This window comes from Anas acuta, chromosome 8, assembly GCF_963932015.1.
Source record: "Anas acuta chromosome 8, bAnaAcu1.1, whole genome shotgun sequence".
Taxonomy (NCBI): domain Eukaryota; kingdom Metazoa; phylum Chordata; class Aves; order Anseriformes; family Anatidae; genus Anas; species Anas acuta.
This window is the reverse complement of record NC_088986.1, coordinates 29,916,231-29,942,995: the sequence shown is the minus strand read 5'-3', so window position 1 is coordinate 29,942,995 and position 26,765 is coordinate 29,916,231. Positions and strand designations below refer to the sequence as shown.

General features: G+C 36.6%; 1 protein-coding gene across 2 annotated transcripts in view; it reads right to left on the bottom strand.

The window, feature by feature from the left end:
- The window catches only part of DPYD (dihydropyrimidine dehydrogenase), a 355,462-nt gene that overhangs the window by 150,565 nt on the left and 178,132 nt on the right, over positions 1-26,765 (bottom strand). For both annotated transcript variants that reach the window (XM_068690107.1, XM_068690108.1), the window contains 2 exons: positions 20,951-21,135; positions 13,109-13,324 (listed from right to left, as the gene is read on the bottom strand). In XM_068690107.1, the coding sequence (XP_068546208.1) occupies positions 13,109-13,324; positions 20,951-21,135 (401 nt within the window). The remainder of the gene's footprint in view (positions 1-13,108; positions 13,325-20,950; positions 21,136-26,765) is intronic.

The following is a 26,765-nucleotide window of genomic DNA, read 5'->3' as shown; positions in this document are numbered from 1 at the left end:
AGAGCTCCCAGCAGAGGTGCCAATAGCACTCAGATGAACTGCATCTCCTTCCCTTCTGTCCCAGCATAAGGGGGACAGCCAGCATGGGCAGGGAGCACTGCTAATTCCCCAGTGAGGCACTTCGTGGCATCCAAGGCATGAACTTTGTCACCACCAAAAATATTTGGATAGATTTAAGATGTAGCCCCATATAGCAACCACTGGCGGTAGGTTAATCTTGAAATACAAAGCACGGATACTGTTAGCAAGGCCTGCATTCAGAAAATAAAAGGGGTGTAGTCTTCTAGCTCTTATCTGCTGCTGCAGCAACAGCCTGCAATAGAACTACATCCCTCAGCCAGAAGGACTGATAATTCTCTTGCCGTAGCCTCTGGATGTTTCCTCTAACGATCCCAGCATTACTCCTATCTTGTCTGGACTGACTTTTGCTCAGCATGCTCTCAGCCATGCCCCAGTCTCCCACAAACAGTGAATAATGCAATCAACTGCTCAAGCTAAAATCAGCTGAGAGTTATAAAGCTGAGTTTCGACATATTGAAAACACTTAAATCAATGACACTTTGCTAAGCCTTCTCTATGGTTTGATATACACATTAAATAAAAGCGAGGTGAGCAGGAGCTCCCCTGAACCACATGTGGAGAGAACCATCACAGTCCATACATTGGAACGTGACCATCAACAGCTCACGCACAACAGGCTCCTCTGACCCCATTGCTTAAGCACTAGGTTTTAAAACAGACAATGAAGATGCTTTGGGAAAGAATGTAATCAGGGAATTATTGCTTACAGGTACTTGGGAAATGTTTCCAGTTTTGATCAAGTCCACACCAAGATGCAGGTATATAATAAGGTGCAGCTACAACTGCATATGAAAACATTAGTCATTAAAATAAAAATAAAAATATTTCTTAAAAAGTTGGTAATTGCTGTTTAGGAACACCATTATTGCCACATAATTTTTGTTATAGATTATGATGTTGTAATAGGGCTTTACATATATACATGTACTGTGTGTTCACAATACTATGCATTCACTATGTGAATTACTTGATGTATCTTTCTTTCTCTATGTTTGTGCAATTTATTAAACTGGAGATCATACTATTATGTACCAGAAATTCTTTTGGAAGAATGTAAGAAGGTAACAATTATCCTCTGAACTCCTTTGTCTTCAGAGAATAAAATGTATTAGCAACATATCTGTTAGCTGTCCCATGACAGAAAACAAAAGCAAGTGTAATGGTTGCACTGTGTGCTTTCAGTTCCCGCAGTTGGCTGCAGAAGTGAGCTTTGTTCCTGAACATGCTGCCAGAGACAAAAAGAATAGTTTCTCTAATACTTTTAAGGAAAAATCCTTAAAAAGTAGTAAGGCAAAATGAACTGAGGAGACCTGTTTTTACACATGTGCAGATGGATATGAAAATACATACATGTAACTATCAGATAAATACAAATATAAAAAATGGTTTATTCAAAGGAAAATTAGATGTATATATAGCCTCCATGGATACTAATGAATTGAATCAAAGAATTACGTTTGTTTTACTTTATGCAAAAATTCACAGAATTGGATGCAGAGAAATTGCAGCATTCTGGTCTGTGCAAATATACACAGAGGAGCAGCATTGCAAGTATCGTTATAATCCTCCAAGAGAAGGTTTAAGGCCCTGTAGCTTGCCCTCACTGTTTGGAGTCCCATGTCTGATGACTGACACAGTGAGAAACCACAATGATTTTGCTTAGTTATTTTTGAAAGAAAAATCATAAGCAAAACCTCACAACATAAAGGGTGCTACATAAAGGCACAATTAACTGTGCATGTGCAAGGAAGTAGAAGCAGCAAGACCATGGGATAAAAATGCCTTAGTTAATTCAGAGAAAGCATGATTTACACCCTCAAATTTTGTGGGTTTTGTTTTTAAGATTCTATTTATATGGGAGAAGACATATTTATGACAAATTTAAAAATAAATCTAAAGATCAACTGTTTACCCATCAATCCAGATTTTGAATTCACTTTGTTTTCTTATTTGTTCCAGAAAGAGGAAGGCACCATGTCTGAACTAAAAATTGCACATGCTAAAATGTAAAAAGATGGGGACCTATGAAACAATATCTAATTTCCATGACTGAAAGAAATTTTGCTCAAGTGATATCAAAGCATACTTAAATAAATAAATATATGTACAAACCTTTAAACCATTTTAGATTAAATTCGTTATATAGAAAAGAGCTATTTTTTTCCTCAGATATTTTGATACTTAGCTCAAGTTAAACCTCTGAATTATGTAAAGACCCAATCTTGTACTGTACTATGCTCCTGATTCTGTGGGAAGCTTGCATTTGTAATTAGCTTTAAGGTAGTGCATGTACCAAGTTACTTTACCAAATTATAAATTTAAATCTCAGCAAATTGATACTTCCACTGAATTGGTCTCTGCACTCCTCTACTGTCCAGGTTCTCATTGTTTAATACTCTCAACTGTTTCCATGGTCTTTGGGTCAGAATGTGGAATCCAGAAACTTTTATTAATTGTATTATATTTATGCATAGCTCGTACACATTTAATTGAGAACACCACTATGACCTGTTCATACTCTGTCACAGCTAGGGATGGATACAAAGCCTAATGAGGATTCAGAATATCATAGACAATGGTTACGGTGATTGGTGAGCATCCTTATTAACAGACATACTTTTTCAACATCAACATACAAGTAGAGTATCCCAGGAAACAATACCATTTTGTGACTCCACTGAATAAATTACAATGCAATGATTATTGCCCTGGTCAAATTGTGCAGCTTGGCGAAATTCTCTACACATTAATTTTGGCATTCTGTGTTCATTAGCCAAAATTTTGAAGGAAATTATCTTAAGTCTAAATTCTGCCTAAAACATGAGAAGAATACTCGCCACTGCTTTTCAAACATTACATGCTTAAACTGTATTTAATTTACACTTTCCAGTAGCTTTCAGATAAATTCCTCATTGAGCCCACTGCCACGTAGCTGGAGAAGGCTAACAAACCCCTCAGTGCTTACATGACAACCTTTGTGCAAATGCATCCTTATTCTGTCATCTACTGGCAGCGTGCTTTCCAGTCCTGTTCTCTGCCAGTCCTTACCAGTTTGCCAATTACACAAGCTGCTTCCCAGACATCAGACAAAAATTCCACAAGACTGCTGTGCGAGCGTACCCTAATTAACCATCAGCTTAATTAGACAATTTACTGTGTAATTAGCAGGCAATTAGTCAACACCTCTCAGATCTTATTGACTGCTGTGACAGCCTTCCTTACTCCACACATTCCAGTACGCTACCACGACCATGATCCCAGCGCCATCCTGTACAACAGCAACCCTTGCAAAGGAGGGAAAATCATATTACATAACAAGAGAGAGAAAAATCAATAGATAGCCTGTTCATTTATTGAACTGACGTCTAGCCAAGACTCTGGTTTTTATAGCAATAGCAGGTCAGCTGCTAATGAAAAACCAGCTGGCTACAACATTACTTTATGTCATTTTCATTTATAATGTTTCAGTGATTTTGTTTGAAAACTTAGTTTCCACTGAATTATCAAAGAAGTCATGTAAGAAGAAGTTAAAGAAATAATGTGTAAACTTACTTTATGCATATAGTTTATGCATATGGTAGAAAACTGTTAAAAGGTACTGCTAGCTGCTTTTGGTAGCTATAACCAGCATTATTATTCACTGTTTCATAGTCCAAATTGTACCAGGAAAGTTAGAGAAAAGCAGATTAGCTTTAGGTTTAAAAAGTCAATATTTAAAAATAGCTTAATTGCATAAACATAATTCAGTAAAAATATGTATATTTTAAGTAGTATAAAATCCCTCATATGAATCTGACACTCTTATAATACACAATGAGAAAATGTACAATTAAATACCATCATAATACACATATTAAGAGAATATTAAAGATGTGCGCTCCTTTTTCTGTAGACCAAAAACTGGATTTTTCAATTAGCTGTGACAATGGCATTTTGGACAATTCTTGGAGTAATAATTCAAAAGTTCATGGAATGGAGACATTTGTCTCCTGATGCAATTATCTAGAATATGTATTCACAAAAATCCTATACTTTCTTACTGAAGGATGAAGTCTGCTAAAAGCACAATCTCTATTGTAGTGAAATATTTGGACAATTATAAAATCTCAAATAATGATAAGAAGTGTTATTTACAATACATGGACATATATATTTACATTAGTAACGAGTATTTTAACATAAGAACCTCTCATGTTTTTTAAACATATGGGACTTCATTCTGCTTTTACAACAATGCCAGTCATTAGTAAATGCAATTATATCACTATGAGATTTAAAAAGCAGCTCTTTGTTTTCTTAATTTCTTGTGTGGGAAATCAGATGTTAAACAGAGCCCTATAAGTTCCATTTACCAACTGGGAATTGAAGACTTGAGATAACCTGAGCTTTTAGGGGAAGCCTCGTGCTTCACATAAGAGCTACTCTGGTATAACCAAAAATCACTTGAAAAATGATTAAGCAAATACCCTGTAAAAATCTGTGTGTGGAAATATACACTAGATTAGAGATATATCATTTCAGTTTACATCTGCAAACTTTTTAACATAATCTATGCACCAGTACATACATGTTTGACATTGATTTTAGAGTGTCCACATTGAGTCAATTTGGGACCGTATTTCTGTGGACAAGTTCAAAGGCTGTGTGGGATGCTTCAGCTCTCTTTTCCCAGGTGGAGATGAGGGAAAAGTATCCGTCCAACAGCCAATCTGTACCATGTGCACAGCTGACCAAAAAGCAACTAGCTGGTGCCCAGGAGGAGAAGGCATGGTGCTAGAAGCATACCTTCCTCCATAAACCTGCAGCCCATTATTTTTAGTGAGCAGGGGTGGAGTCCCAAAGCTTCACCTAGACCCCTGCAGAAGCCAACGTTTGGCCACTGCTATCTACTTCACGTACAGATTTTAAATGTAGACCTCAGCAAATGCAGATGCTGGACTATAAACTGGAGTAAGGGTAACTTTTTCCTCATTCTCCTTCAGTACCTCAGGACACCTATCAACGTCATTACATTCTGGAGATTTTATCATAATGCAAATGTTGAAATGAGGAAGATAAACCACTGAAACATGCGTTTGGACAAATAGGGATGGGGGTAAGGGTGGAGGGGGACACTCAATGACTTGATAAAAATATTGGAGAAACTTCTGAATTATATAATAACAAAATAAAAATTTTATTTTTTTTCCTGAAAGTCTCTGGATGTCTCTTACCATGTATCATAACAATCTCCCTACAGATTGTTACAGATCTCCCCACACCCCACAAAAATAAGTTTAGGTCATTTATGAGAAGGAAAGTCTAAACTGTTAAATACAACCTTACGCTGTGAATGTCTTGGAAAGGCATTTTAAAAATAGAATCATGATGAAAAATATAACACAAATTTTCTAATAAATTATTGAACAGATTAATATCACTAAAGAAGGTTTTATGCAGTCTGTTGTTTTGAAGAAAGCAAAATACTAAAAATAGGCTGCAACAAATCTGAGCTGAGAATGAAACTTAAGTGTAAAAAATCTAAATTTCAGAATTACACTTGGCAATTTCTAGCTTACATTGAATCTGCCTTTTTAGCTGAATTCCTTTCAGACACAAAATTACTTGAGGTAGCGCCAAGATTACTAACAATCTTCCAAGGACATACGAAACAACTACAGAAAATCGTGTCTGAATGATATTTGACACAAGTACGTCGCATACATGCTTTTCAGAATCTTGTTTACTCAGGATGTGATATTCAAAAATGTCGAGTACTTCAGATACAGCCATCAGGAGCTACAGATTCTTAGCAGTTTTGAAAAATCATGCATGTGTGCTCTTTGTATCTCTCTCTCTTTTGTTAAATATTTGCATACATTTTAAGAAGGAAGTAAACAAAACAACAGTAGTAAATAACTGAGCAGCTTCTTCAACATAAAAATAAGTACCATTGAGACTTTTAGCCAACTGTCATATTTGCATCCATTCTGTTTGATAAACTAGTAGTTGGACTATTATTACAAAGGACATCTCTTAAGTACTGGTCCAGTTCCCAGATGCAACATATTATGACTTCTACTTTTGGTAGATATTTTTATAAAAAGGCTTATGAAACAAAATACTCAGTATTACAATCTTTACACTCTTCTAAACTTCACTAAAACTGCTTCTCAGCTGTGCCACTTTAAGTGCACAAAATGTTTCATTAAAATACTGGTTTACAACAAGTTTTTATTTACCAGCTGCCCAAAGCACAAGGTTAATCTTCAAATTTAGATTATGTTGGTCCATTATTGCTGCACTGTTTTAAAACAGTTCAAAATGAACACGAAATAAAAAATAAAGGATCTCTAAATACTCTGTAAAAAAAAAGCCAAGTAGACAAATGGAAAATGAATCCTTAGATAATTACATGTGAGGAACCTGTAGCCTACCAAGAACCAGTTTTGACATGTAACTAATTTTACCTTTGATGGCCAGATTCGTGTACAGCTTTGTCATTGCTGGCTTACAGGCTCTATGGAATTTATGAAATTAGCTCAAGATGCATAAGACAATTTTACAGCCAAGCTCTCTCTGCTCCATGAGGGTGAATGGAAGGAAAAGTATAAATATGAAAAGTGGCTTGCTGATCTTCTGTTTGTAGAAATCTCTCCTTTAGCACAAATGAGTTCTACTGACACACTGCTCACACACCTGTGTGACAGATACCTCCTTCCCTTCCACTGCTGAGTTGTCAGATTGTGTTCCTCACCTTGGGACAACAGATTTCACCAAGGTAGACTGTACTGTGGCTCTCATTGAAGCAGAAATCGAGCATTTCTGCCATATTTAATGCTACAGGAAGAGTGCAACTAGACATTTGTTCAGAGGCTTATTTTTTTTCTTCAAAATAATACATTACAAATGCCATTTGTTCAGATTCACAGCATGATCTTTTCCTTTTTACACTCAGATAACACATTTTATGTATAAAAATATTCAAATAAAACACAATGTTGTAGTTACAGCAGTTAAAAAATAATTACACTCAATTGCATTTCTCTGGTCTTTTACATCATCTGTTAAACTATACTAGTTTTATGCAGCAATCTAAAAAAAAAAGTAAATATTGGGAAACAACCAAGCTGATATTTCTTATTAACATTTTTTTCAGAAATATAGAAGACAATAATTTATATAAAGAACACATAAGAATGTTAAGACCATTAATAATCATTTTCACATTTGTAAAAACAATAAATAATTCAACTTACAGAGCTTTGTATGCAAAGGAATCCTGTAAAATGGCCACTTTCCTGTTCAAATAATGCAGTTAATAAAAGTTGTCTGATGTTATTTAGTAGAAAGGCAAACAGTCCTTTTTATATTTGACATTAACAATCTGATCATTTGTCTCCCCAAAGAAAGCTCATACAGCTTTCATACAGACCACACAATAAAGAATAGTAATATTTCTGTTTACTGAGATATCAACTGGCATTTCGTCGCAAGTCAATGGTCTATCTTTGCTACAGCATACTAGACCTCAATCTGGCACCTACAAATGTCAAGAGTATAAAAAAAATTATGGGATGGAAATCAAAAGCATGTTCTAAATTCCTAAAAAATGAAACAAACTTCACCTAAACATATTTGCTGCAGAAATCAGTACAATATTCAGCTGTCAATCTCAAAAAACAATGAGGGAGCAATGCTGTCAGTAGGACAGGATAATAACATTTCAAGCAGATGTTCAGGCAGGGCTCTAATTCTCACTGAACTCCCCTGGTAAGCATTTAATTTCTTTATCATATGCAAGCTAGGCAAATTGTACTTCATCAAAACTGTATTGTGAAATATTAATATTTCATATTATAGCAAAACTCCATAGAATAACCTTTGTCATATTAAGAACATCAGAATTTCAAATGTCATGGTTCTGCATTTTAATGCATCTTAAATAGCTTTTTGGCTTGGCACCATAAATTATAACTAGTTTAATCTAAATTACTGTGCTGTAATATCATACAAAAATATACATTTTGTAATACAGATTCACTTCTGTGAAATACTAATGTTATGGAAAACAATGCATCATTGTACTATGATTTTTTTCTTTACCACTTCAATTATAAAGTGAGGTGTACATAGTGCAAATGTACAGAGACAACTAGTCAGTGGCAGAATCTGTGTATTATAATAGCAGCACGTAGAAGTACTATATATACACCAGGTAAATTAATGAATCCTCTACCAGCAATTGTGTTCATTTAGAAATGATTCTGAAAACATATTGTAAAATTTACTTCAGTGAATTTTACAAACATATATTACAACTAGAAAGTTTTCTCTGCTATGGGTTCATTCAGATATAATCTAGTTTTAATTGTAGCTTTGTTTTTAAAATCATCCATGCAACTTTCTTCATACACAATGAAAAAAACATTAAAGATTAAAAATGAAGTTAGTCTGCATGTTGATTTCTGCCGGTTCTCATAATAAAGGCAACTGCTTCCACATTATTGAAAGCGACAGCATCACAAATCAATGCATGTCACTACAGAATAAAGACAGATGTATCTGATTAATCAGAATTAAATTTTAGAAGTGAAGGAAGCATCTAAAAATCAAAGCAAATATTTCTGCTATCCCAGTTGTTTTTCCTCTTCCTTAGCAGCCCATACAGTGCAATGAAAGAACAACAAAGCCAGAATTGAGATGATGGAGCCTCGGTTTCTGATATAAGCTCACTGTGGTGGCGGATATGTACAGAGAAAATGCATGCAAACTTCATATAACCTCTGGTTTATTTTGGTACTATGTTTATACAAACTTTCTGATTACAGTTTTTAAAGTAAATTTTATGTACTAAACAGTACTCAGCAATAAATTAAAAGTAAATAAACCAGCTCAGAATAACAGTTCTACTAAAAACTCCTGCTCTTTGTTACTTGTTTAATTAATACCGGATTTTTCATTCTGCGGGTAGTTTTCTGTTCTTCTAAGTTCTAAAAGAGGTAACGATTGAAATTCATTTCTTTGCTGACTCCATGATATGCAGCTCTCCCATTCCTTTCAATAGCTCGCCAAGAGAATTTACAAATAATAGTTTGCAGCACAGAGTTATCTGAATAAGACAGAAACACTACTTGAACCAACAGAGCAATGAGCTGTTGATCCTGCAGTGAAAGAGTGAAGTCGTGAGTGTAGGAGAAGGTGTGTGTAACGGGGCTTTTTTGTTCTGTTACCATTTTTCTTGCCTCATGATAGTCCATTTTAAAAGCAACTATTCTCATTTCTGGAAAAAATCAAATCTACTTGATACTAATGCAGCTATGCATACATGTTTGGTTTTGTAAATACAAAATACCCTCCCTCTTCTCAGATACCTATTAACATATACAGGTACAGTAACCTGTATTTAATATTTGTATTATACTACAATACCCAGTACCTTCTAAAATATTTACAGTGCTATATACTTAAAGGCACGACTATTTTGAAGGAATTTCATCTATTTCTCATTAGCTTTTTTTTTTTTTTTTTTTTTTTAACCTTTCAACAATAGTAGAGCAGTATGCAAGAAGAAACATTTGCTGAATCACTCAGTTGAAATCCTCACCCTACAAACAGAAAACCCTACACAGGTTGTCATGAAGGCAATTATGCAGCAAAGTACGTGGGTGTTTGAAAAGGGAGCGAGCATGGCACAAAACAGCTAGTGCTATGCTAACTCCCTCTGTAGCAACATGTGATGCTTTCAAGGTGAGGTCAAGACAGATGAGGGCTTGGAAAACTGGGGGAGTAAATTATGGTCCAGGGGCTACAATTGCACAAGTGCTATCCAACAATTTGCTTGTACGAGAACACATGGCCTCTCATGGGCTGCAGAGATCCCTAGCCTAGCATTTTATAGGAGTTTTTTGTGCTAGACAGTGAAAGAGGGAAAAGGAGTGGAAGTTCATATGAAATGAATGCTCTGTCTTATAAGAATCACAGCTCTCCAGCCTGAGTCCTTTTATCTCTGTCCTTGGATCTCCTGCAATGCTTTATCTGTCTTTCTTTGTTCTTATTCCACCACACTGCAGTTAACACATGGAAATCTGTAGATGGGCTGTATGTGCTTTCCATTTGCTAAATGTCACTCAAATTTACCCTGCATCAACTGCTTTACCTCAAGTGCCAAAGGATGCCAAAGGTCAATAGGGTAGTCAACCTCTAGTCAACCTCTTTTCAGTGGTTTGTGGGGACTGGACAAGGGGCAATGGCCACAAGGTGGAGCCCAGGAAGTTCCGCACCAACATGTGAAAGGACTTCTTCACGGTGAGGGTGATGGAGCACTGGAACAGGCTGCCCAGGGAGGTTGTGGAGTCTCCTTCTCTGGAGATATTCAAGGCCTGTCTGGACGCCTACTTGGGCAGCCTGCTCTAAGGAACCTGCTTTGGCAGAGGGGTTGGACCCGATGATCACTGGAGGTCCCTTCCATCTCCTCCAATTCTGTGATTCTGTGAAGTCACTGGTTTCCATGCCACTGACAGAGCATGGTGGTGAGTTCAGTGACCAGCCCTGGAAGAGGCAGTGTTTCTGCTTCTGCTAAGCTCCCTACAGTTGCACAGGCAGTTTATGCTTGGCCTTTAACTATTGCAAATATGAAAGGGAATCACAAGTTAAACCTACACAGAACAGATTAAGTAAAACAACACGGATAAACGCAGAATCCTGCTTGTACCACATACAACCAAGGCTGAAGTAGAGGAGTTTCAGCTGCCAAAAACTGTGTCCAGCAAGCTCCCTTCCTCCCAGAAGTGGTTCTGTTCCTGGAAACTAATCTGGGGAGCAGCTCCACCTGCTCCCACTGGCAATTCAGGCTCAGATCTGGAAATCTTTTTTCCTGGCTCTGCTACACAGTTATCTGTTACTAGCTTGGTATGACAGTAAATCTGAAATCTCTACTTCCACAGGTACTGCAGACCACGAGAGCATTCTGCTCCCTGATAAACACCACATAACATTTGCATCTATGCGATTGGAAGCTGTTTTTTGTTGTTGTTTGTTTGTTTTTAAAGTAGCATGTTATGCCAACCTCTATTAACCCAAACTCTCTGCTAATTATTTGTTCCAGCATTAAGTCAACAGAGCAGTCTTTGTGTAGTAGTCATTCCTCAGATAAGAACTGCTGTACCTCCCTGAGCCTTTCTTTCCATTTGAAATATTTATTTTTGTAGCATTAATTACCATGATAGTATTACAAACTGAGCAGTTTTATTTCTGCAGGACCTTGCAGCCAAGCATCTCAAATCATCACAAATACTAAGGCATTACTCCCGTGGGATGTGCACTATTGGGAAGAATATAATGGTAGAAAAGTAGCTAGTACTTTGGTGGGACAGTGCTACTGCACACTGCAATGTATGATTCAAGAAATCCTCTCTCTAGAAAGATCTGCACCCAATTCATCCTGCCAGAGCACGACACTCATGTTGCAGTCACCATTTCAGAAACAATTCAGAGAGACTGTGCTGCTTACTGGAGTGCCATCATCACTTCCTGCAACATGCAAGTCTTTCCTTCTGAATTACCACTCAAAGCTGTAACACAGTCAGTGTCTGTTTAACTCTTGAGAGACCCAGTAATCAATGCACAGTCTAGCAGGACAGCAAGCATATCAGCAATAACACTGATTAATAAATAAATCTCAGTACTTGCTATGTACTTGCCTTCAGCCTAGGCACTGAATAATTACAGTTGACAGTATGTTATATGCATAAGTCAGTTACAAACACACTTGAATGACATTTATGTCCTAAAAAGTGTTTTAATAAGAAACCCTGTAAAGTAGTTTGGAATCTCCATTGCAATCCAAATGAGCGCTGACTTCCTTGGTGTACCTCAGGCATAAGCAAGAGAAGAAGCCAGCCTGACGTACTTTACATTGTGCTCTAGGAATACAGCACTTTGTCCTTAGACCTTCCTCGTTGTTACAGGGTCACCTTCTGAGGTGACAGGGTAAAAAAAAAAAAAAAAACTTGTCTTTTCTCCTTTTCTCTCCTGCTAAGGTCTCCATCCACTAATCCATTTTTACTTCTCATCTCTGAATCAAGAATAAAACTCCCTCATTTCCAAATGTATTTCAAAAGCTCTCTTCACTGCATGCTACTCTTTGTCATTAATTGACAACACGTTGCCATCATTCACACACACTCAGGCTTTCCCTCTGATCCTCTTCCTCCCAACACAAGCAATCCCAACCCAAATCCCGTTTCTTTCCTCTGGAGTACATTTCTCAAAATTGTCTGCTTGTTTCACTGTCTAAACTTGCTCTAAGTCTCATTTTGCCATTTGACTGTTGTAACAGAAAGCCCAGTCTACATGCAATTCTCAGGTCAAATAATCCGAACAGACACTTCAATAAAAATTGCTTTGACAATTTGTTTTAGATGACACACCAAGCCACAGTCTTCATGAATTTATTCTAACTCCTTCCTCTTCCACTTCATCTTACTGAAGCATTATCTCTGTACTACAAACCTTCAGCAGAACTAGTCCCTCCATAGGCTTGTTTTATGTTGCTTCCATCTTTCTCTTCCACTGCCCACCCAGTCTCAAGCTCACACCTACATTATCACATTGCAATTGGAACTCAATTTCCATGGCTTATCTTGGCAGTCCTTGGCACGGAAACAGCCTTTCATGAGTTGCTTGATAAAGCTGTTACTCATTCCCTTTGCATTCTGATCCCTCACAGAAAACATTTTCACTGCAATGTTTAAAAAAAGTACCATTACTGTTACTAGTTGGTTAATATTTAAAATGTTGTTGAATAAAAGGGAAGAGTGTAAATCCTTTAATTGCAACAAACAAACAAAAAGACAAACAGAAATTGTTTCACCTTTACACTGCACTGCTGGAAGCTCCAAGATTATTTAAACCCACATGATGCACCATACATTCCCCTGCTTATTCTTTTCTACAGGCTAGATAGCGAGACTCCTAAAAGATTCAGATATTTCAAATATACAAAGCAATATTTACATGCTAAACATGGCTTAAAGTATTTTCTTACCTTATCCAGGGAGAATGTTTTAGTGACAGCAAAGCCCCATCCAGCTTCAAAAGCTCTTCGAATCATTGAAGAACTCGTAGCAGGGGTTGCACTGGCAATGCCAAAAGGATTTGGAAACTTCAGTCCAGCCATTTCTACACTGATGTCTACTAAATCTATAGGAGTATAGAAGAGTGGTAGTTCTGGAGTAGTAGAAACTTCAGCACCATATAAGGACTGTAAAAAAAAAAAAAAAAGTAATTTTTGCTGATTCATTTTTATATAATTTACTGTTGTGTTGGGTCTGTCTGAATTGGAGTAACCTTGATAAGGGAAGCGTTCATATATAATAACCATTTTTTCAATAATTAGATGTTCAGGCTTTTTTTTTTTTTTTTAATATATTTGTAAAATATACAAAACACTTGCACATGGAACATTTTCTGTCCAAAGAGAATTCATGCTGAGATATTATGCCATGTTGAAAATAACCAAATAATAATAATGAAACAGTTATTTCCTATCTTGTACTGTTACCCTAGTTCAATGCAAAGGTTTCTATGGACTTCTGAATAGATAGTTGTTTCCTACAGCAGCCAGTAGTAGTGAGGTTAAAAAAAAAAAGGAAAAAAACACACATACACACAGGTGAAACATGCAAAAAAAAACAGACCCTTGGTGTCTGACAGACCCAGTAATCTTCTCAGCTGCCAACTTATGAGAAGTGGACATTAGGAAAAGTTTCTTCACCAAGAGGGTGGTCAGGTGCTGGGACAGGCTCCCCAGGGCTGTGGTCACAGCACTGAGCCTGCTGGAGTTCAAGGAGCATTTAGACAACCCTCTCAGACACACGGTTTGATTTTAGGCAGTTCTGTGCAAAGCTGTGAGTTGGACTCAATGATCCTTGTGGGTCCCTTCCAACTTGGGATATTCTATGAAATGTAGGGACTTGCAGTAAATGAGAGAAAGCATTCAAGGGCAAGATCATTCTGCAGTCTTTACTCGGTATACATGGAGTTACTGCACCTTTGCCCTCATCTCCTTTTTAAGATTTTATGTATCCTATGCCATGGGATACATATCAAAACATGCAAAGCTATTATTGAATAAGAACACTTCAAGAGTGACAAAAATTAGACTGATTTGGGATCAAAGAAGAATATATACTTTATGACTGTAACACCACAGTCACTTTTGTTTTCAGTTTTAAAGATGGCATTTTCTCTGGAGAGTCAAAGCAAAATGCTTTCAATATAAATGTTGCATCTAATACTGCAAAAATTGTAGAGAGAAAATCTTTTCCCATGTGCAGATACTGAACAGCATCCTAATCAGGCTGTAGTAGGTAGAATTAAAATCCTTGCTCACTCAGATGCTTGAGTCAATAAAAATACAACAAAATTAGACAGGAATTTCTAATACAGTGAGGCTCCACAGAGCCTGTGTTCCTAAGAAATTCCACCTTAAGATCACAGCAGCTTCTTCCAGCCTTAAAAGAAAGCAAATAAACAAACAAAAACAAACAAACAAACAACAAACAACACAACAACCGACTTCTTCACAAAAACAAAACAAAACAAAAAAAAAAAACTCAGCTACTTAAAAATTGCTGCCTCTGGTTGTTTTTTTGTTGTTGCTGTTTGTTGATTTTTTTTTTTTTTTTTTAAGAACGTATTTTTATTCTGTGTTATCCATGACAATAAGTATGGAGAGAATGAGTTTTTTGCTTTGTTTTGGTTGATTTTTGACTTAGTGCATTTTGTTTATGAGTATTTCTGAACCTGAGTTCACTTATCCGCTTTGCTCTGGAGTTGCCCAGATTCATGCCTCACATTCTGACCCCAGACAGATTCCTCAGACAGAGAGGATATTTGGGGGTATGATCTTCTGATTACGATGGCATAAAAGCAATGAAAGCGGTGAAATTAATCTAGCCTAAATGATGTGAATTTGAATGTGTCCCTAATGGAGGACATTTTCAGAAAAGCTAATTTTTGAAGATCCTTAGCACTTGGGACCCTTCAGTACTGTGACCTCACCCAGCTAGCAGCTGTTTCAGTCACTTTATAATAAGCCGGACAGCCACCTGCATCCTCCCTTCTAAGTCACACACTGCCTCCTGCATCTCTTACTCCACAGGACTTTTCCTACACTGGGAGAATACAAATGTTTAGAAGCACAAACAGCCCTGTACTCTACCTCTAATGAACTTTTGTTAGCTGACAAATCAGGGGAAAAAAAAAGAAAGAAATTATCTTTGAATGTTTTTAGGTTTGATTTCACCCTTTTATTTATTTATTTATTTAATTATTTTAAGCCTTTCTTATTTGAAATTTCAACTGCAAAGTATTGTTTGTTATGCCAATGACAGTAAGATTGAAATAAACACATTTTTTAAATTGTAGCACTTTTTTTTCCCTCCTACATATTTCGAAGTTGGGAGATCTGCTGAAACTAACATTGATATATTGAACTCTTACACTAAACTCTTTGAATGTGAGAGAATGACAACAAAGAAAAACTTATGGAAAGGTTTTTGGCCAACTCCATTGTATGTGCACATGTGAGTAATAAACCTAATTTTCCATTTTGAAAACTGTTATTTGTTAATTTGTTTGGTATCCAGAATTGTTCAAGTGTTCTCTGTGAATATATTTCAGTGGATGACTCACAAACTACTCATTCATTGTATAACTGTACAAATAGATTACTACAGGCAGATAGAGACAGACAGATAGGTTAAGTGCTTAAAATGCAGCTTAAGTTGCATTGTACTGTTTCTTTTCCCAAGAAGGACAATTTAATCTGTAAAAGCTGTTCTCACCTAAAATGAGTGTAGTGTGAAATTTTTTCTTAAATACAGACCCAAAATGATCTGTGATAAAGCAGAAAATAAATCTAATGCAAGAGGAAAAAAAAATCTACTAAAGCATTGAAAGATTTGAACAAAATGATTGAATACATCCATGCAAAAATAGGCCTTCCCTCCTGCATGCAAATTGGTCATAAACAATTTCCCTAAACATTTGCAAACATGCCTATTCTTCCTGCCAAACTACCCCACAAAGAGCAAACCCACCACCGATTCCACCCAGATACACTCAAGGACCACAGGATGTGTCTAACAGTTTGTTGTGATGAGGTGAACTGGGTGGAGGTAGCTGCGCTGGAGGAAAATAATAATAATAAAAAAAAGGTTTTAATGGAATAAGCCAGGTCTTTAAAGCATACACAGGGGCAGGATGAAGCTAGCTAGTTCAGTAGCCAGTGGCTATACATCCTTGCAGATTTATCTTCCTCCTTCCTATCACTTCCCTTTTTGCTCTATTTATTTTTTGCTGGGTTTTCCTTTCAGCACAATGCTTATAAAAGAAATAAATTTACTAAGCCCTGATGTGTTGCTTTCTACAAAGCAAAACTTTTGGCAAACTAAAATGTTTTATAGGTTCCTGAAAGCAAAATAATCTTTATAATGAAGGATTTCCCTGACATTGCACAAACAAATAGGAAAAGAAAGCCTGCAGGCAAGAGTTTATTTATAATAACTCTTCCCTTGATTTTTAAAAATAGAGGACAAAAAGTGTGGCCCATTCTTCCTCTAATTTGATGCCAACCAGCAGAGCTAACAATATTGCAGGTACTTATTTTATTGTTCCAGGCACGGCAATTTTTCGGACACTGGAAGAAGGTGGTGAAAAATCATCAGCACACTGCGTGCAGCGTCCCTGCCCTGCTCTAACCAGGATATGCCCAGAGGCAAAAGCAGTACAGTCTGTAGTGCAGGGCTCAGACAGGGGCTGAGCTTTAAACCTGATACAATTTGTGACATTCATTTTCTTTAGATGGAGAAAATTCTTAACCACACCGATATGGTCTAACTCCATTTTCGTGCCTTTAACAAAGATAGACTATGAAAGTGAGTAGTTGTATTACTGTTATTTTTCACAGAGAGCCTTTTCTACAAATCCTACTACTTGGAAGAGTTTTTCTGAATACTTTCATCCCTCTCCTGCTTTCTCTCTTTGCAAGTCTGATCTTAAAACACAGCTTTTCTCCCTTACTTGTAAAGCTTTTCTCTCTCTCCAATTATCCATTAGTTAGCTTCGTTAAATACATTTACATTATTTCACACAGAATGGTTCGAAGGATGCCTGGAGATCATCTAGTCCAATATCCTTGCCCAAAGCAGTGTCAACTCTGTCAGCAGGTTGCTCAGGGCCCTGTCCAGTCAGACAGAGATTTTTTAATCCCCCTTCCTTTGTTTCTGGAACAGACATATTGCTTGGTCAATAGTAAGGAATTAAAACACCAGGTTTCCTGCACTTGCACTTAGTCCACCTTTCTGAAAATGTTTTGTTGCTTGCCTCCATGCTAGTGTTTCACATGATGGCATGATGGTGTTTTAGCCAGTCAAAGGAATTTTTATTTATTTATTTTTTTTTTTGACTTTGGTTAGCATGGAAAGAAGCAGACAAGATAATTAACACCTTCAAAAACAAGCTTCCAGCATCTCTGGTATTGATTGTGAAATAATATACATTCATGCATGTCCAAGGAACACATAAGAATGGTCAATCTTCAAAAAAGAATCAACTATACTCTCCAAATACAAAGCCCATGTTATTTTTTGACAACAAAAAGAAAGATTATAATAAATACACAACACTGGTTCCAAGTTGCACAGTAATGCACTCAAAATTCATACTGAACAGCGTGCCTCACTGAAGTGAAATTTATATCGGTTGTGATCCAGCCCTCTATTCTTTAAGTACATGATGTACATTTTGATCACAACAAGCAAACAGACGAATAGATTTAAATTAAAAAACAAAACAAAACAAAACAAAAACTGTGAAACAGAGGGGAAAAGTCACTTTATTAGAGGGATTTTAGTGAGAATAGGATGTCAGCTTGATAGCCAGATATGGGAAAATGCTCCACTGCTAAGTGTATGAATAGAGTAGGAGTAAAGTGTAAAGGCTGGCATCTTCCTGGTCTAGGAATTCAACTTTTCTCTCAAGACAGGCATAGAAAATTAGATGTTAGCCCTGCAATAATTGTGAATCACTCTGAACGTAACTATTGTATTACTAAATCCCATTCACTGGCCAAAAAGAAATGCACGGTAACTGAGACACAGAATAGAACAGCAGCCTATATTGCTTCTGCCCAGGATTATAAAGTCACTGTTGGATAAAAGTGAGGCCTCTGCAATCCCCAAACAAAATAAATCACCAAGACTAATTTAACTAAATGTTTACATCATTCATGGGATAACAAAAAAGGCTGAATTTCCAAGAACTGTTGTGGATAGTATATAGTTGCATGAATTGGGCTGATTCTATTTGGATCTCTCCTGATATGTAAGGAATAGTTCAAAGACAATTGTATTTTCACACAGGTTCTAATGCAGCTGCCCTTGGTTAGGTTTTGACTGGTTGTGTTTATACAAACCAGTCTGATACACACCTGCAGGCAATAATTTTTGAGATGAACCTGTGCCTAGCAGAGTGTGAGGAAAATGTTAAGAGGCAGGAGATATTTAAGCAACTAATGATGGAAGGTTTCCAGGGTAAGAGCAGCCAAGAAGCTTCTGTAAATAATTCCCAGTTTTGAACATAAGGCATTTCTGCTGGAGAGTCCGTGAGCCTGGATCTCATGCTTCACTTGACCATGTGCCAAAGCTTGAAATGGTTGGAGTTTCAGGGCACATATCAGGCCCATCTGTTTGCTTAGCCTTTTGTCTGGAGTAGGTTGGCATAGCAGGAGCATGCCATTCAAATAGGGCATTCAGCAAGTAGTTGGGGCAGTGTTTTTGAGTTTCAGTCTTTGACGTGGTCTAGGGTTGGTTGAGAAATCTTACTGAATATTTTTATTTTGCTACAGACTGTCTGCATTATTTATAGAACCTGGTGCTGAGAGAGTTGGTGATTCTGGAAATGACTACCTCTTTCTGTAACTAAAATGCAAATGGATGAAAGGAATCAAAGTATTTAAAATCTATCAATGTATTTAAAAATATATCATGTCAACTCAGATCACAAGAAGGTTACTTGTGATAGAATCTCACAGTAGACAGAAAATTAGGGACTTTGTAAGGGTGTTTCTTCATCTGATATTGGAAGTTTTCACAATACAGGGCAGTGGAACAAGCATACATATGCAAAAGGCATGCATACACACACAGGTAACACGATTCTCAGCTAAACAAGTTTAAAATACAAACCCTCTTCTACTATCTAACTTTTCTACCTGTTCCAAAAACAAAGTAAATTGCCAAATTACAGTGCTCTCCACCACAGCAACCAGATTTTACAAGGGCTGCACATCCAAATAAATGCCCCTGGGCTACCCATTCATCTAACAGCTGGAAAGGTGACACTTGACATTTGGAAACTTTCCTGTGAAGATTGCTGTAAGGCTTTCCCATTAGCTTCCTGGGGAGACTGTAAGGTCGAATAAACTGCCTTGAAACCTGCAAAGGGTAACGGAAATGCTCTAATATCACAAGCCTGCTTGCTTTAAAATTCTAATTCTCAAGCCATGACTATTCAGATTTCTTCCAAAGTGTTTAATACATTCCAGAGAAAAACAATATAAGCTTTGAGGAGGAAGCAACATATAAAAGGAGGGGTTTTTAAATGATGTGTGTATTTATAGAGGCTAAGGAGGAAGGAGAAAAAAAGGAGATACCCCTCTCCCCTATCACAGTTACCCAAATTCACTGTGCACTGAGAAATTAAGCAAGCAGGTCAAGGTTTAAAGATGTTTCACACTCAGCATTTTCATAGGGTCTAAGAAGACAGGACACAAACACTGCTTTAGAACAAGTGAGAAAAAATATGCACAGATACTAACAACAAGCTTTCAGTTGAAGTATTTTTAGGAAGTGAAATCAGACCCCAACAGCATGAAATTGCACAAACATGCAATCAGAGAGGCTTTGAGCAGATGGATGGGGGAGAAAGACATCGAGCTGTTACAGTCCCAACTTCAGTTGTTCAAATCTCTTTCTGTGGGAGAATGAATCATGTACCATGTTTCTAAAAAGTTCCTTGCACTATGAACACACTCTTTGTCAGCTGGTTCTCCACACACAGGCTGTGTCTCGTCTCTGATGGTTCCTCTACAGCTCCTCTAGACTTTGTGTTCTTTCTTTAACTACAAAAGGTAGGGCAAGCAGAGGTGCTCAACAATATAGAAAAAGCACCAACAAGGAACATGCAGTTACCAGGTTTTGCAAGTCTGTGCCTCTTAAATTCCCATTTCTTAGATAAATCCTCCTTTGCATTATTTTCCTCTTTGAATTCAGTGCTTATTTTTTGTCTGTCTCATGCATCCACTTCATCAGACACATCAAAGCACACTTTGGTTCTGGTGTAGATAATCGGAGTTATCTGTAAACTGTTAGTACACTTGCAGTCTAAAAATACTAAAAATGTCTTCCCCAGGTATCAACATTGACAGTATTTTGTATTTATGCAGTAGAGTGGTTCTACTTTTTAATATTGATGGCCTCACTTCTTTTTCCCCAGTTACCCCCAACCAGGATTTCTGCTTACACTGTGCATTGTGCAGGAAAGATTACTACCTTTGAGTGGAATTCAGAGCTGGGGGCAAAGAAAATGTTGCCTGGATTTTAATGTTAAGATAATATAAAAAAGCTGGGTTCAATTCCCCAAATTCAAGTATGTGATCCAAGCTGAATGAATCTGAAATGTAGAAATCAAGATAATCTAGGTGTTAGCTACTCAAAACTTGCATATTTATCTTTTTTTTTTTTTTTTTTTTAAAGACATTTTAGCATTCACAATCAAGGTATCTGAAAGCAGATAGAAGAATTTTAAACTTTTAAAGAATTACCTGTATGTATCTGTGCATGTACCAGGAGGCTTGTTTTCCATCATTTACTGATTCCACTGTAGTGTTAGCAAGACCACCAACGTCACCCCCTGCAAAAACCCAGGGTTCACTCGTTTGCATGGTTTCTGGATCTACTTCAGGAAGACCCCATCTGTTAAACTTGATAGGTGCCATGGCCTCTCTGACTGCAATTAAACAGAAGGACAAATATGTTATTAAATGAAAGAAAAAAGAGTTGCCCAAATCTCTCAAATATATACTAATAACAATTAGTAGATAAATTCCAAGACCCTTTTTTTTTTTTCAATTACTTAAATGTGAATTTACAATAGAACTGAAAAATCCTATTCTTTACACAAACATTTTGGTTGAGCTAATGGAGGTATGTAGTTATTAACAGGATTTGGACAGAAGAACATCATCTGTTATACGCAATTGTTCTTTGGTAACATCAGAAAAATAAACCTTTGTGTCTGCAAAGCCAGACGTGTACAAAATAAACAGAGACAAGATACACAAGAAGTGACTGACTTCATACAAGAAATAATTGCTTTTAATGTTATTTTGGTCACTAACCTCAAAATAAACTATATATCCCAGAAGCTGGGACTCACAAAGTCTTTCTCACTGGCATTATTTACCTCGTGGGGAAAAAAAAAAATCCAACACTTCTGAAAATCCTATTAAGGAACAACACTAACAAAGGAAAAATAGATTTTCCCCCTTTCCCTTCCCACAGAGCTTTGTACTGCACTTTCCACATCAACATGCTTTTCACCTGAAAAGCAAACATAAATACTCCTGTGCAACCTAATATACTGCATGAGATTTTTGAAGCAAAAAAAAAAAAAAAAAAAAAAAAAGTTTGCAATTTCTAGAAATTCATTTAGACTTCCAAAACTGTACTTGTCACATTTATTAATGCTCACAACAGAAATGATACTCTGCTACTTTTTCACAGGTCATTATTAAACCTGATTTTAAAATTTCAGATGGGACATTTTCCCCACCAGGAACATTATGCTATGAAAGCTTTGTCTTTGACAAAGTGTGTTGATTTTAAAGATTTTTTTTTTTTCTGAAAAAAAGATAAATTTCAATAAAGTGAAGAACATTCTGAATTGTTATCTAAGCTAAGACCATTCTGAAAGTAAGAGTCATTTTGAAACTTCTATATATTAAGAATAAAATAATAAAAGCAATAAAAATGACATGTTTACACAGTTTATTGTCAATATATTTTTTGCAGCAATTTCTGAAATTTTTTAGATCACTCATTAAGATATTCTCATTTTTTCATGTGAGAAAACAGCATACATAGGCATTCTGCACAAGAACTAATATTGTACTTAAAAATAATGCAGACAAAAAAAATTCATGGCATTGGAAAAATGGCTTTAAATACAAGTAAACAATCAGAAAAAAACAATCTTGCTCTGTTAATATGATTTTTATTATGCAACTTTTAAAATTACTTTATTATGATCACAAAGACATTTCAAAGTAGCTTCATGAAGAGAATCACATTTCCAATAAATATTTTCAGCAAACTTTGATGCCATATATCAAAATGAGTTATTTTTACGTAGCTTTAAGTCTGCACAAACTGAAGATTTTCTATAAAACACAGCTTAAAATTGCAATGTCCCTCAGGGACATACCGCTAGCAGATGCAGATTGCCAAGGTCAATTAAACTGATGTAGTTGTGCTGTCATATATGTAAAAGAGAAACCTGCTAGCTTAAGACAAGAAAATTTCTCCCATACCAGTACAAGGGCAAACTCACAGTATAGCCCCAATGCACACCCAAGTACGCAGAAAGCTACAAAGACATCTTTCTTGCACATCATCATGATGGAATTTTCTTCCTGGCTTCTGTATCTCCCTTCACCTCTGAATCAAATATTACACATGCATTTCAAAGTAGAGAGCTTTGCATAATCAGGGGCAAAATAATAAAATACGGAGCAAGACACATTGTCACCTGCTTATAGTACCTATGTTCTCCTTCTCACCCTTGGCATATACAAACATCCATAGGACTCAAATCCAAAGTATTCTTTTTGCCATCGGTTCAGAATGCAGAATCACAGAAGACAGTTTTAAGCTGGAAGCAGGCTGTCATACCAGAAGTATATAGTCTACATGCAAGACCTATTGCTTGCAGAATCCTTCCTACCCCGCATACAGTTTTAGCTTAACTTGGCAAGAATAATATTTGCCTAGTAGCAGAATCAAAAAGTTACGAAATTGTTTCCTTTTAAAATATTTAAATTATTGAAAGATCACACCAAACACAACCTTCAGAGTGAGACATTTGTCAGTCTGGGAAATAAGTGTTTTTTTTTTCTTTCTGTCTTCTTTTTTTTTTTTTTTTTTTTTTAAAAAAAAAAAGGAAGTGCTGATAGTAGCTGATAGTAGTTTTATTATACTTCAGTAATATTTATAAATCAATGTTAACCTTCTCTTTATGTCTCAGACTGTCTGTACTTCAAGAAAGCTTTTGATCATCTTATATTTGTCATACATAGGATAACTTATTGCATGCAGTGGTACCATCTCAGCATGTGGTCTTGACAGTTCTTGCAAGCTAAATACATATCGACTTGTAAAGACATGTTCAGGAAAAAAAAAAAAAAGATGAAAACTTGGTGCTGCGGGGTTTGGTGCTGGGGTATGAATAGATGACTTGTTTCTCTGAGACAGCACTGAACAACAGTAAGGGTTTTAGAGGGTAACATGCTATCTGAGGTGTAGTTTTCCGCAGGAAATGATGTAAAACTAGAAGTTCTGACTCCTTATTCCTTAACTTTGGGGGAAAATAGGCATTACCTCTGTTACCCTGGATCTGTTGCATTTCTCAAATGCATCTTCAGCTTGTTTTGTGCTAAAATAGCTGCATGGACATAATTATATCAAAAGCTTTTTGAGTGCAAAGAAGCCCAACATACCCCTGCTTGAAACACCTCCCCAGGGACTGGGGATTTGTCTGATCAGTATTTTTAAAACTGGGAAAGAACATTTCCCTTGTGGCAAGGTTGACACAGTATCCAGCAGCTACTTCCTTCTGTTTTTCTGAAAAGCTCCAAGATTTAGGTTAAGTAAAAATAAGGACATGATTTAAAGGCATCTTATATAAGAGTTCCTATTGTCCTCACAATTTGGATCTGGTATCCGGGGCAACTAAGATGAGAGAGGGACCACCTTCTACACTGCCTGCAGGATGGAGGGGAGAAATTTGGGCGGGAATTTCTTCTCTGCCCCTGCAAGGTGTGAGAGGGCCTAGGAGCCAAATGTGAGCTTGTAAGGAGGCAAACCCAACTATCAGTTCTCTGAATTGCTGCTTAACATTGAACAATATGCAAGCAATACACTTCGTGTTTTTGTTGGTACATGATTTGGGAGAGGGGTAAGGAGAAGTGTTGCTTTGCAATGACTGCACCCTCACACTCTTTAAACTTTAAAAAGTAATACAGCTTTTCTCTTGAAAATTCAAAGTGCAATCCTGTGGCTGTGTTGCCTTCTCCTCTATATCCTGATGAGATATTACATATAATTTGAAGGATCTTTCTGGATGAAAGATAACACACAATTGAATTATTCTAATGCTATCAAGTGATGCTAACACAAATAACACCAAACAAAAGGACAGTTCTGAATATATATTCCACATTTGCTATACTCACAGAGCAAATAAATGCAAATGGAAAAGCAGCAGCAAATTATAGCGCTTGCAAAAACAATATTAAAATATAAGTGAATACAGAAAAAATATTTTAATTAACAAAACAAATCAAATGGAAAAGATTCCTCAAATAAAGCTTTAAAAGTGAATCTGTGTGTGTTTGACTGCCATGACTAATTATGTATCCATGTAATGTGTGTTCAATTTGGGCTTATTTAAATAGCAGAAATGCTCATTAGCTGCAGTATATCTGTGAAGCTTCAATAAACAGTTTAATGGTTTTTATGTTTAACCAATTTCATAAGTTCCTGTAATTTTAGCTTTAGTAGCTCATTAATGTTATTTTTGATATCCATCTTACAGACTTCCTTTACAGTGAATAGTAGCATTACTTCAGGAAAATACAAATATACTGTATCTTTCTTAATCTCAAATGTAAAACCATAGCTATCACATGCACCAACGATCTCATTAACTGCTGACACTGCCCAATCTAGAGGCCCAGCAAACAAAGAAAGGCACAATCATGCTTCCCTCATCTCTGCCCCACTAACGTACTGAAACAGGATTAAAAAGTGGTTTGACTGGATAAAGCCGGGTCCAGCTGTGCTGGGAGAGACTCCCGCTGGAAGCCTGCTACCGACTGTTTTCTGCCTGGCACCAGGAGGCAGGTGCGCACTGATGGCTAACAAATGAAACAGCAGAATGCCTGCTCCACGTTAAAATGTCTTAACGAGTCATTACAAAGCTGCTTTTAGGCACTGGAAGTTGGAAACAACTCCAGGGTGTGGAACTGTTGCACTCAAACTCCTTCAGTAAACCTATTTGTGGAGCAAAATCCTGTTCCAAATGAGTCAGCTGCAAAAATCCTACCTATTTCACTAAGAATCTTTTGAGTCTCTAAAAGCTTCAGTTTTATATAACAATTCTTAAAAAAGCCTGCTGACCAGAGGTCTATTCTATGGGTGAGAAGCAGATGCTGTGCAGGGAGACACCAGGTACTAGGTGGCTCTTGTGAATATCCCCAGCTGGGCTATCACAACATCTCTTTTTCCCTCTTTTTCTTTCGCTAGATAGTCAAGGCTTCAGTGTTTTCAGGTTGAAGTTTTTTGTCAAGGCTGTATAAACTCAGCACTCTCTGCAGGTTTTCTGCCTTCCCTATAATTTGAAATTCTATGTTTATATGAAGTAAAACTTCTTTTTTTACTTCTGAGCACACAGCTCTGCACGCTTTTGGCCTTTCCCTAGAAAATGCTTCTGAATCTATACAAATACTTATTAAGTAGGAATGGATTAAATCATAAAATTGTAAACTAGGGCAAAATTTATCTTTTTGGCATGTAGCACTATAGTAGGGGCTTAGTTATACTCTAGTAATAGTCTTCTGGTTTTGCTGCTGCAATTTCCAAGCAAGATGACAGTCATACTAAAAGTAACAGGAAGATATCTAAAAGTTGTATAAAAGTTGTTTAATAAAACATGTATTTTGCTCACAGATCATCTACTACTCTGGAGCTGGGGGGATTTGCAGAATTGGCATTTGGAGCTTGTTTGGATTTTTTTTTGCATCCCCCCCAACTTTTTTTTTTTTTTTTTTTTTTTTTGTCTCCTAGGGAAAATAAAATAGACATTGTCACTCTACGATTCAGTGTTTTGGAAAATGGGAATACTTCCTCTTTCTTGCTTCTCCCCAGAAAGTACAGGATCTCCTCAGAAATATAAGAAAATAAATCAGAACAAGGACATTTGTTCTACTGCAAAATTTTGCAGTCCACAAATGTTATTCCCTTTTGCTTATCAGAAGAAAAAAAAAAAAAAAAAGGAGAGAGAGAGAGAAAAAAAAGGTTATTCAAAGTTTAGACTTCAAAACCAACTGGAGTGGTGTTAAATAGAATGTTGAGGCTATATGCAGTGCTCTGGAAGTAGACAGAATTACATGCATGTATATTGAGTAATGTAGAATGGTGCCAGAAGATATTTCTGATATTCACTAACCCATTGTAGGCCTCCAGAATGACAAAGAGAGCAAAAGAGCAGGAACACAAGGAAAGGTACAAAATTCTACTTCAGCTGTTTATATGGGCCAGTTAAGATGGCTTGAAGAGTTTGGTAGTTTGGTAATCTATGCA